This window comes from Bubalus kerabau, chromosome 1, assembly GCF_029407905.1.
Source record: "Bubalus kerabau isolate K-KA32 ecotype Philippines breed swamp buffalo chromosome 1, PCC_UOA_SB_1v2, whole genome shotgun sequence".
Lineage (NCBI taxonomy): Eukaryota > Metazoa > Chordata > Mammalia > Artiodactyla > Bovidae > Bubalus > Bubalus kerabau.
Window position 1 is genome coordinate 233870085 of NC_073624.1, and position 12154 is coordinate 233882238.

At 41.1% G+C, this 12154-nt stretch overlaps 1 protein-coding gene across 7 annotated transcripts in view; it reads left to right on the forward strand.

Annotated features, from left to right (window-relative positions):
- GRIA1 (glutamate ionotropic receptor AMPA type subunit 1) overlaps positions 1 to 12154 on the forward strand; it is a 365851-nt gene that overhangs the window by 220675 nt on the left and 133022 nt on the right. For 4 of the 7 annotated variants that reach the window (XM_055559484.1, XM_055559480.1, XM_055559490.1 and 1 more), the window contains one exon: positions 2067 to 2120. In XM_055559484.1, the coding sequence (XP_055415459.1) occupies positions 2067 to 2120 (54 nt within the window). The remainder of the gene's footprint in view (positions 1 to 2066; positions 2121 to 12154) is intronic. The other 3 variants (XM_055559508.1, XM_055559519.1, XM_055559525.1) reach the window with 1 other exon arrangement.

Consider the following 12154-nt stretch of genomic DNA (forward strand, 5'->3'; position numbering starts at 1 on the left):
GGCAATCCAGTGAAAATGAGCTTTGAAGAGATGGGGTCAGCGAGGCAGTGGACTGAAAGTGTACATTACCTTTGTATCAACTTTCTCAGTCAGTAACCTTTTATCTCTTTATCTGTTTAGTATTGCTCTTCTCCCAGTAAACTGTGGCCTCCAGCAGAGCAAGCACCATGCTTTTTCACTTTCCACCATATTCTCAGCACAGTGCTTGGTAGACAGTAAGCACTTAATATCTGTAAAAGGGAAAGGAGTTCATCAGGTGGGTAGGTGAGTAGATGGGTGGGAAGGTTGGTGTTTAGGTCCAACTATATGAAATTACTAATCTTTATTGGTCAAAAATCATTCATTATTGTTTCTTATGTTTCAACCTGTAATTTCACCCTCCAGAGACTATTCTTATCCATTGCCCTGAGGCAGTGGGTTTCAATCTGTCTTTTGTTTGCTGTTTTGTGTTAATTTGAAGCTGAATAGGTTTCTGATAATGGTATCTCATTGTTGAAAGCGCAGCAAGCCATTTGACAAGAAAATGAAAAAGCAATGAAGAATTATTAATAAAACTATCATCCCAATAGTCTTTGAGCTCCCTGGTCTGGAATTTCACATGCTAGCCACTATTTCAGAGCATTCATTGTATGCACTTGCATTTAATTATTCTTGCCATAAAAAAATGTGAGCTGCTATGCACATACATCCAATTAAGTAGATATCTGAATGTGGCTGTTAATAACCTTGAAAATTTATTCAGTTAGAAAAGAAGCCCAAATGCTTCTCCTATGTTTTATGCCTCCTTGTTATAGTGCGGGGTGGGGGGCGGGGGGTGGGAGGGTGGGGGGTACTTAGCAGGCTGTACCAACCTCATTTTGATGATTAAAAAGAAACAGATCAAGTTACCTTGCTGGCTGAGCTGAGGCTAAACCAAGGTCCACAGTCTTAGCTGCTCCCAGATGGGTAGTGCGTCTGGATGCCCAAGCAAATCTCTGGGTAGTTCTTTCTACAGATATTTTCCTGCCTAGAATGATTAGAGACAGCCTGTGCACATAAGATGGAGGGGTGTTTGGAGACCCTGGCTCTTATTTCAGGCATTATATGGAAAGGCTCACAATAGCCATGTCCCTGTCCTAACACTAGAGATTTCCAGGTGGCACAATGGTAAAGAATCCGCCTGCCAAGGCAGGAGATGCAGGTTCAATTCTTGGGTTGGAAAGATCCCCTGCAGAAGTGGGGATGGCAACCTGCTCCAGTACTCTTGCCTAGGAAATCTATGGACAGAGGAGCCTGGTGGGCTATAGTCCATGGGGTCGCAAAGAGTTGGACACGACTGAGCATGCACGCCACACAATGCAATGTCCTGATACTGTTAACATACTGCTGTGGGATCTGATATATCACGCCCCGACTCTGGGGCGTGACTTCCCATCTGTACAGTGATTGGGGGATCAGACGATCCTGACATTCCCTCCCAGCTTCTGGCTTGCACTCAAACTGGAAGTTGCTCAGAAATGTCTGAATACCCAACTGGTTTAGGGAAGAAGGCACAAAGAAGGAACTGTATCTAAATGTGATCCATGCAAGGATGTGAAGTTCAAGAACTGGGGTGCAATCATTCAACTACCCATTTGACCATGCGTCCACTTCTCTGTCCACTCAAGCAGCAGATATTGTTATATCCAATACAATGGAAGAGTCTCACTGTGTATAGAAAGACTCTCCATGAATAGAGAAGGCTTTATGGAAGAAGGAAAGAAGTGAGCATTTTAGCCAGGACCTGGGGTTGTAATAACACTACTCCATCCCTGGAATCAGGGAAAAATGATTTCAAATCTTGTATCTGCACTTTATATCCAGGTAACCTCAGGGAGCTTATTTAACTTCTCTAAGCCTCCATCCCTATCTGTAAAATCGAGGGTATCAGCAATGCCACCATCATTGGGTGGTTGTGATATTGTAGCTTGAATACTTAGGATAGGACAGGGCAGTCAGTACTCGATGTTCATTGCTATTATTATTGCAGGTGTAGCTTTAATTGTCAGTATGATTAATGCATGTATCCCCCGGGTTGTGTTTTATAGATCGTAAAGCTGGAGAAGAATGGCATTGGCTACCACTATATCCTTGCAAATCTGGTGAGTAGAGAACACTGCAAGCCCTCAACTGGTGGGGCCATGTTTGGGGCCTGGCTTGCTACTGTGGTCCCTGGCTGGTAGGAACTGCATGAGTGGGACTGGCAAATTTCGAGCTTCAGCTGTGCCCCTGCAAAACCCATAGCACACTTAAGGTGATTCTCTAAGCTTCCTTGTAAGAGATCATGCTGGTGGGCAGGCCTTTATTAGTCATCACAATTCCAGCTTTAATCGACTCTGCCACTTGGCAATAACAACAAAATCACCACATCTTTTAATGGATACAAGATGCTTTAACCTCACTGGTTTTGATTCTCTGTTTTGACATCAATGATAGTTTACTGTTTATAAATACAAATGTTTAAATGATAAGAACACAAGCACTGACAAGTCTTTAACCAGAAACAGTTTTATAGCATGAACAATATTATGACAATTTAGTTTTTATTCTCTTTTTTATGTGGCATAGATAAGCTGTCTTTTAAAGAAAATTTTTACTTCCATTTTTATGTACTACAGTTATTTTTATTGGGTGCAATTATTTTTCAGGGTATGAAGACTTGACTCATAAGATAATTTTTGGTACACATTAAATTATTCCTAGTGACATGTACCATTATGAGTTTTCTTTGTGGCCATCATTTTGGCAAGTCTATTTTGGCAAGTCCTAGGCCATGTTTTCTCATCTACCTTTCTAAATTATGAGGTTTGAGACTTTCAGTGTTTTGTTTTTTTTTTCCCCCCCCAAAGTCAAATTTAATTTTACTTTGCATTTGTCTTATTTTTAAAGAGCATTATTAAGATGTAATTCACATGATGTAAAGCTCATCCATTTAAAGCACACAAGTCAATTCTCTTATGTATATTCACAGAATTATGAAACATCACCACAATCTCATTTTTAACATCTCCATCATCCCCCAAAAGAAACCCCATACACATTAGCAGTTGCTCCCCATTTTCCCCCAAATTGCTCCAGTAATCTACTTTCTATCTCTATGGACTTGCCTATTCTAGATATTGGAATCACAGAATATCTGGTCCCTTCTGACTGGCTTCTTTCACTTAACATAATGTTTTCAACATGCATCCACGTTGGTACCACGTATCAGTTCTTCATTCCTTTCTATTGCCAAGTAACATACCATTACACGGATGCATCCCATTTTGTGTATCCACACACCAGCTGATGGACACTTGAGTTGTTTTCACTTTTTGACTATTATGAATTCTGCTTCTACAAACATTTGTATACAAGTTTTTCTCTTGAGCACAAACCTAGGAGTGAAATTGCTGGGATACATGGTAACTCTATGGTTGATATTTTGAGGAATGCCAAAACTATTTTGTAAAGTGGTTGCATCTCCCACCAAATTTTTAATAAATAACAAATTTTGCCATGTGGCAGCTTGAGCATGTCAGATTTCCTTAATGATAGCTTTTTCTACAAAGTTTGCTTATTATCCTCGCCTTCTTTATGATTTTCTGTGTTTCCTTTAAGATGTGATTTTTTAGCTTTTTGCCCATAACAAATTATATCACTCAGTTTTAGCTATGTTATTTGTGGTAATTATTCCTGCAATATTAATTGAATAAGAGGTTGATATTTTCCTACTTATCTTTAGAATAAGGATCACTAACAGAACAAAGGCACAGGGTCTAGGTGTAGTAAAGGTCAAAGCGATAGGACTGAAAAGTGGCACCAAAATATCTTGCCTGATTCTTAAGCTCTGTCTCTCTTTCTGAATGATCTCCAGCCTCAGACCTATTCCTACCTGAACCGTCTTGTCTTTCCCCTTGGAAACTTCCTAGCCTTGGCTGTCTTGGTATTTCATGGTCAGGACTAGAAATAAGGACTTATTAAGATAAGTTAATTAAGGTCTGGTTATTAATAAATAAATATGTTACTTTTCTCAGAGATACTTGCCTTTTAAATGGATGATAACTGTCCAGACACTTTTGGGGGAACCAAGAGTTGCAGCCTCAAAAACCATTTGCAAGGATTAAATTGTTGACTTTGTGATTAAAAAAACTCTTGACATCCTTTGAATCTCACTCAGATCCTTAGTCCTAGAAGGGACTGTGGAAGTCAGCTCTATCTAAGTTTCATTTGCTTACAGGGAAACATTTGCTTATGGTCAAACCAGCAACGGAGTATGACTTGGCCAGGCTCACACCAATCAGTGATAGAGCCAGGCCTGGCACCAGAGTTAGCAGGCCTATGCCTTTTCTACTATATCAGGACATCTCTCAGCATAGATCATGTGGGCACCCTGCTGCTTGAGAATACACAGAACAAGGGTAGGGGCATGCATAATCATCTCTCCAGGATAAGATAGAAATTACACATCAGTGACCTCAAAGCCACCCAAAGACCTCAGGTAATTACATTGCCAGCCTCCATCTGTTGCCAAGTGACCCCTTAGTCACAGCATCACCAAGTCAGCCCTTTGGGTGTCTGCAGCCTTCTGATCTGCATTCTTTTTTCTCTCCCCTGACCTAATGAGCTCTCAAATTCTTACAACTGCCAGCTAATAGGATGCAAATTGCATATACCATCCAAATACAAAAGACTTGCATGTTCCAATAGATTAGTTGATAATTGGGCTTCAAATTACTAATTAATTCAGTTTGAAACATAGTGGAGTATGTGGTGTGTGTGTTTTTCTTCCCCCTTCAGAGGAATCATGCAATTTATAAGATGATAATTTTTAGAAATTCTGCCACATAATTAGCCCACTGCTGCATGGAACTGACCCCCTCCTTCAGCATGCTTGCGATTAGGGTGTAATTATAGAGTTAGAAACTAAGGGAGCTTTTGAAAGGTTTAACAAAGGAGGGAGCTACTTTTTATTTCAAGGTTGTTTCCGTCCCTGTCAGACTGTGTGAGCTTCAAAGAAGTCAACAGCATCCCTGTAACAGGTCACTTTGGAGGGATGCTTTTCTGGGTTTGGAGGGCTACTGGAAGAGAAGACGGAAGGAGAACCCTGGGTCAGGGAGGAGAGCTTTATAACAGGAAGTCATTAAAAAAACAAAGAAATAAAAACCCTGCTTTTTGTCCAGACACCATCCTCGGCTAGCTTCTTTGTGATTTTGGGCAATTCACCAGCACTCAGTTCCCTCACTGAGAATAATAGTTCCTATTTTATATGCTCATAGAGTCACTGGGGAAGGCCAGTATGTTGCTGAATGCCACCATGCCTAGAAAAAGTTAAACTGCTCTACATAGTGGGGAATCCTTGCTTCATATAGTCAATGTGCCCATCTGAACATATCACATGTATGTATATGTTCCTGTAAATGCCCATGCATATATATGCTGATACATGCATTCTTATTTTATATATGATAGGATAAATGTATATTTATATTTCCATAGTATTGGGATGTCCATAAAGTGAACTTGAGTGCATGCTCAGTCGCTCAATCGTGTCCAACTCTTTGCAACACTATGGACTGTAGCCCGCCAGGCTCCTTTGTCCATGGGATTTCCCAGGCAAGAATACTGGAGTGGGTTGCCATAGAAATTGGTGAACTGTACCGTTACTACTTAAAGAAGCTCCTGGGTCCTGGAATCCCCTGGAGGACCAAGCTCTCCTGTCTGGCTGTCAGTCCTCCTCCAAACCCAGCCCTGACTCAGCTTTCACTCACTACTCTGAGACTGTGATCAAAGCAGACAGTTACCAGCCGGAGCTCTCCAGTTATACCTAGTTCTTATCTCTATAATGCATCAGCAGCAAATCTTAGAACAAACTAGTGTTTCTCAAAAGAAAGATATGTGGACCCTTAGAATGCATCTGCACAGACAGTTTGGGAAACACTGAGCTAATGATTAAATTTTTCAGTCCACTGGGACTGCAAACAAGAGTACTCACAACATGAGACAAATGATCAGATAATTAATATTGATGATTTGAGTTTTACTGAAATAAATAAGCACAACATTTAAAAATTCTTGCAGAGAAAACAGCAAAAGAGACACAGATGTATAGAACAGTCTTTTGGACTCTGTGGGAGAGGGAGAGGGTGGGTTGATTTGGGAGAATGGCATTGAAACATGTATAATATCATATATGAAACGAATCGCCAGTCCAGGTTCAATGCATGATACAGGTTGCTCAGGGCTGGTGCACTGGGATGACCCAGAGGGATGGTACGGGAAGGGAAGAGGGAGGGGGGTTCAGGATGGGGAGCATGTGTACACCCATGGCGGATGCATGTTGATGTATGGCAAAACCAATACAATATTGTAAAGTAATTAACCTCCAATTAAAATAAATAAATTTAAAAAAAATAAAAAAGAGCAAAAGTGCAATCCAATATACAGTAGGAACAGATTTTTTCAAATATTGTTTGATTCTGCTTATATGAGGTACCTAGAACAGACAAATTTGTAGAATCAGAAAGTACATTGGCAGATGTCAGAGATGAGGGAATAGGATGGGGAGGAGGAATGGGGAGCTGGTGTTTAATGGGGACAGTTTCAGTTTAGGAAGGTAAAAAATTTGGGAGATGGATGATGGAGAGTTGCACAACAATGTTAATGTACTTAGTGCCACTAAACTGCACAGTTAAATATGGTTAAAATAGTATGTTTTATATTATGTGACTTTTAACACAATAAAAAAAAACAAAGACTTTGAAGAAAAAAAAAACAAAAAAAAAATAATAAAAGTTAAATAAACTCCATTTACACATATGAGAGACTGATTATGATACAATAATGTAATGAAACAGGACTGAAAGGATTCTGATCATATCTTTCATCAGTAAAAATATTTTAAGCATACTCAATATATTTTGGTTATCTGTTTGAAATAATATATGTGTATACTTTGATTAGTAAATATAATGTGAAATAGACATACAAATGAAATAAAGATAAATAGAAGTTGTAAAAAAAAAATTTTTTTGCAGAGAACTAGCACACCCCTGAGAATTTATAAAGGGTCCACCAGATCCCAGTTTGAGAAGCACTGAAATACTGAAGGTATTGGTTGTCTTTCAATGTGCAGCATTTGGTGCTGCCTAGGGCATTCATAACCCACTCCAGTACTCTTGCCTGGCAAATCCCATGGATGGAAGAGCCTGGTAGGCTGCAGTCCATGGGGTCGCTAAGAGTCAGACACGACTAAGTGACTTCACTTTCACTTTTCACTTTCATGCACTGGAGAAGGCAAGGGCAACCCAACCCAGTGTTGTTGCCTGGAGAATCCCAGGGACCGGGGAGCCTGGTGGGCTGCCGTTTCTGTGGTAGCACAGAGTCAGACATTACTGAAGCAACTTAGCAGCAGCAGCAGGGCATTCATGAGCTTCCCAGGTGGCTCAGATGGTAAAGTGTCTGCCAGCAATGTGGGAGACCTGGGTGTGATCCCTGGGTCAGGAAGATCCCTTGGAGCAGGAAATGGCAACCCACTCCAGTACTCTTGCCTGGAAAATTCCATGGACAGAGGAGCCTGGTAGGCTACAGTCCATAAGGTCGCAAAGAGTCGGACACGACTGAGCGACTTCACTTTCACCTTTCAGGGCGTTCATAACAATAATAATAAGAGCAATTCCTCTCATTTTTACACTATGCTATAGCTGATGTGACATTTTGGCATACATCACATCCCACAGTACCCTTATGAAATAAGCAAGGTAGACTCTATCACCCCCATTTTACAGAAGAGAGAACTGAGGCTCCAAGATGTTACATGACTGAGCTGCAGAGGAGGAAGGCAATCACTACTGGTCAGTGGAGTTTGGCTCTCAGGAATCTGACAAAAACCAAGTGATGTGATCCTAAGAATAGGATGACCAGGCTAAACTTATGCCAAACCCCTGGAGCCACTGAACTAGACCACCTTACACCCCTAATAAATAACTACAACAATAATAACAACAGCTATTCACTGAGTGATTGCTACAGTCCAAACACTATAAGTGATTAACTATTAAATCTTCATAATAGTCCTCGAGGTTGATAAAAACCCCTTTTATCAAATGAAGAAACCAAGGTTCAGAAAGTAAGCTTTCTGGTCACTAAATTTATAAAGTCATGGAGCCAGTTTTCCAGTTACTAAACTGATTAAGTCATGGAGCCAGGCTTCCCCTCCAGCACTACAGAACTCCCAAATTCACGTTCTTACACTGTGCCATATGACTGCTGAGCATGAGGAGGGGGCCAGGGGCAGCGGGAGGACGGGCTCTTGACTAGAGGGCTTGAGTTTAAATCTTGCTACAATTGCAGCAATAGACCCGGAATTCAGACTCAAGCTCTCAAATCCCCATTTCATTTTCCACTGGACACTGATGGAATTTTATTATAATTATACAGTTGGTCTTTCACATCAATGGGTTCTATATCCATGGATTCAACCCACCACAGGTCAAAAATTTTTGAAAAAAAAATCCAAAAGTTTCCAAAATGCAAAACTTGCACATGCTATATATTGGCAACTATCTACCTAGCATTTATATGGTATTTCCAGCTAGTGACATAGCATTTACATTTTATCAGGTATTATAAGTAACCTAGAGATGGCTTAAAGTATTCAGGAGAATGCACATAAATGCGCAGGTTATATGCAAATATTACAACATTTTATTTAAGGGATTTGAGAATCTGCAGATTTTGGTGTCTTCAGGGGTTCCTCAACCAACCTCCCATGGATACCGACTGCAATTTCTAGTGCACAAAAGCTGAGGGAAACACAAACTGAGGACAGGTCATCCCACGTCTTATTGGGGTATCTGGGGACCAGGGTGTCAGACATTTCCACCACGTGGTTGCAGATGACCTCCTGTGAAATGTTAGAGTTAGAAGTAGTTCTGGTCCATGTGGCAGCTCATCCAAGATTCAGCTCCACGCTGCTATCCCTCTGCTGTATGAGTCCTAAGAAGAAGGTGCTCTTTCATTTCCTTGCTCCCCTGTGCAGAGAAATCTATCTACGCCTTCTATAAGGCCAAGCGTGTCTGCTTTCTTCTGCCCACGTCATCTCAATGCATGTTCATGTTTGGTTTCTGTGTTGTTTCTTTGGTTAGGAAGGTGGTACAGTAGTTGGGGAGAGTGGCTCTGGGTCAGACAGACCTGGGTTTGAATTCTGGCTTTATATTTATTAGCTGTGTGGTATTAGTAAAATAACCTACCCTCTCTGAGCTTCCACTGCCTCATCTGCAAAAGAAAAAAAGGAATGTAGTATCCTCTACCTCCACATGGGCTATCATATGAATTAAGTGAAATAATAACTTTATAAGTCCTCATAGTTATAGTTGGGCCCCCAAAAACACTCAATAAATGTTAACAATTACCACCATCATAATCATTGTAATCACCATCATCATTATCATGGAGGAGGGGGAAGAAAACACAATATCTGGGAACAGGGTACCATCCTTGAAGTCCCTCAACTCCCTTCTAGACTAAATCTCATCCACCACTATAATAACAGTGGTAATGATAATAATTATCGATAATATAATATTATAATTATATATCATATAATTATATAAATATATATTATATAATTACATTATATTATTATAATAATATAATAATTATGGTAAAATAATAATAATAGAAATATAATAATATAATACCTTCCTCCCTGTTTGTCTGTAAGCTCCTGGAGGAAGGAATTTGTCTTTCTCACTGATGAATTTCCAGTTCACCAGGCAAAATGAGCTTCACGTAATGGTGTTCTTTAAAAAGTCACCAAATGAATGAATGAGTGAGTGAAATGACTTCTCAGGAAATAAACAATGCTGGTATCCATTTATCACATGAACTTAAAGGCAAATTCCTTGTGTCTTGCTAAAAGAAGCAGAGATCAATGGTAGACTATAAGTACGGCTATGAATATGCAAATGACTCAGAGGGCAGCTAAACCACTTCCCATAAAAGGCCAGACTCTCCTCTATAATGTCCTTAACAGAAGCGCATCCATCTGGTTCCTGCTCGAATAACACCCACTGATAGGGAATTGTGTATTTGGAACCACCTACCCTGCTCGCTCCTGGCATTTGCTCCTCTGGCCTGGATGCCCCTCATCTTCGCATCCCCCCAGTGCCTTCTCACAGGGCATGGTTCTGACAGCCCACCAAAGGAACATCAAACATGAACCGAGCACATCTTCCACTGCACCAGGCTCATACCAGCAGCACTAAGAAGCACTAAGAAGCATGTGGCTTCACGTTTGTCCTGGAAACAACTTGGCTTTGTCTTCCAGCTAGAACATATAAGTAAAGTTTGTAAAGAATGCCAGAGAAAAATCACAAAATAAGTACAAATTTTTAAAAAGAGGGACAACTAGGGAAGCAAAGACCGAACCTTCCGAGCTGTACACTACCCTAAGTGAAAATGAAAATTGAAAGTGAAGTTGCTCAGTCGTGTCCAACTCTTTGGGACCCCATGGACTGTAACCTACCTGGCTCCTCTCTCCATGGGATTCTCCAGGCAGAGTACTGGAGTGGGTTGCCATTTCCTTCTCCAGGGGATCTTCCCGACCCAGGGATCAAACCCAGGTCTCCCGCATTCCAGGCAGATGCTTTAACCTCTGAGCCACCATTGGCACTTAAGGGGTCTGTCCCTCCTGATGCTAAGCTGATGTGTACATTCAATTCCTCTGATTCACCGCCCTCAGTCACTCTGACTTGGAATCTCCAAGCCTGTGGGTTTTCTGATTAGAGGGTTCTTCCTTGCACTCTTCAGCCAACCAAAGCCTCCTATTCTTTCAGCTTCTGTGTTTCCATTGGGAAGCCATCCCTGAGTTCCAGGGCCAGGTTTTGTCCTACTTATTTTGCTCCATAATTACATGGGTAATACTAGTCTTTCTCACTAAACTTTAAACAAAAACAAGGATCAAGTGTATCTTATTCTCTGCTGTATCCCTTTGTCCCATATGTGCTTGGCAATATTAGATACAGATGAATGAATGAATGAATGAACTAGAATATTCCTTTCCCCATCCTGCTAAGTTTCAAATTTAATGCTATGTTGGAATTTTCATTCGTTTTTCACCAAGCATTCAGAGGGTGCCTACTCTTTGGGAGCCCCTGAGAATGCTTAAGCTGGTGTTTTATTAAAAAAGTAGGCTGATCCTTCTTAGACAGAAAGGCTTTGGTCATATGAAAGGGAGACATTGTTGGTTTCAAGTCTGTCAGGAACCCCAGGCATAAGCCCCTTCATGGGCCTAGATGGCATATTTTTTGCAGAGGCATCACTTTGCCAACAAAGTTCCATATAGTCAAGCTATGGTTTATCCAGTAGGCAGGTACAGACATGAGAGCTGGACTACAAAAAGGCTGAGCCCTGAAGAATTGATGCTTTTGAACTGTAGTGTTGGAGAAGACTCTTGAAAGTCCCCTGGACTGCAATGAGATGAAACCAGTCAATCCTAAAGGAAATCAACCCTGAATATTCACTGGAAGGACTGTTGCTGAAGTTGAAGCTCCAATACTTTGGTCACCCAATGTGAAGAGCCAACTTACTGGAAAAGACCCTGATGCTGGGAAAGATTGAGGGCAAGAAGAGAAGTGGGTGGCAGAGGATGAGATGGTCAGATAGCATCACCGACCTGATGGGAATAAATTTGAACAAACTCTAGAAAATAGTGGAGGACAGAGGAACTTGGCATGCTGCAGTCCATGGGGTTGCAAAGAGTCAGAAAAGACTTAGAGACTGAACAGCAACAGGTAGGCCCAAGGCCATAATCCTTAAGCTGAATTTTCAACTGGTCTTTGGCTCTTGCTCTGAGGTGGCCATGACCAAGTGGCACCCCTGACTGCAGACAGAACAAAGTTAACATTAAGGGAGATTCTGGAAGACCAACCAATACCAGGCCAAATACTATACTTCTTTAATCATGCTTTGACAGCCTAGTCTAGGGACCCCCTGACTTTCTGCCACAAAGTGCCAGCATTTTATCCTAAACCCCCAGACTGTGAGATCTCAACCACCTTTTAAAATAACTTGTCAACAGCAGACTTGTGTTTGGGGGATATGTCTGATTGTGCGTTTGAAGGTATCGAAGCATATAGGTGCCAGCCCCTCTTCT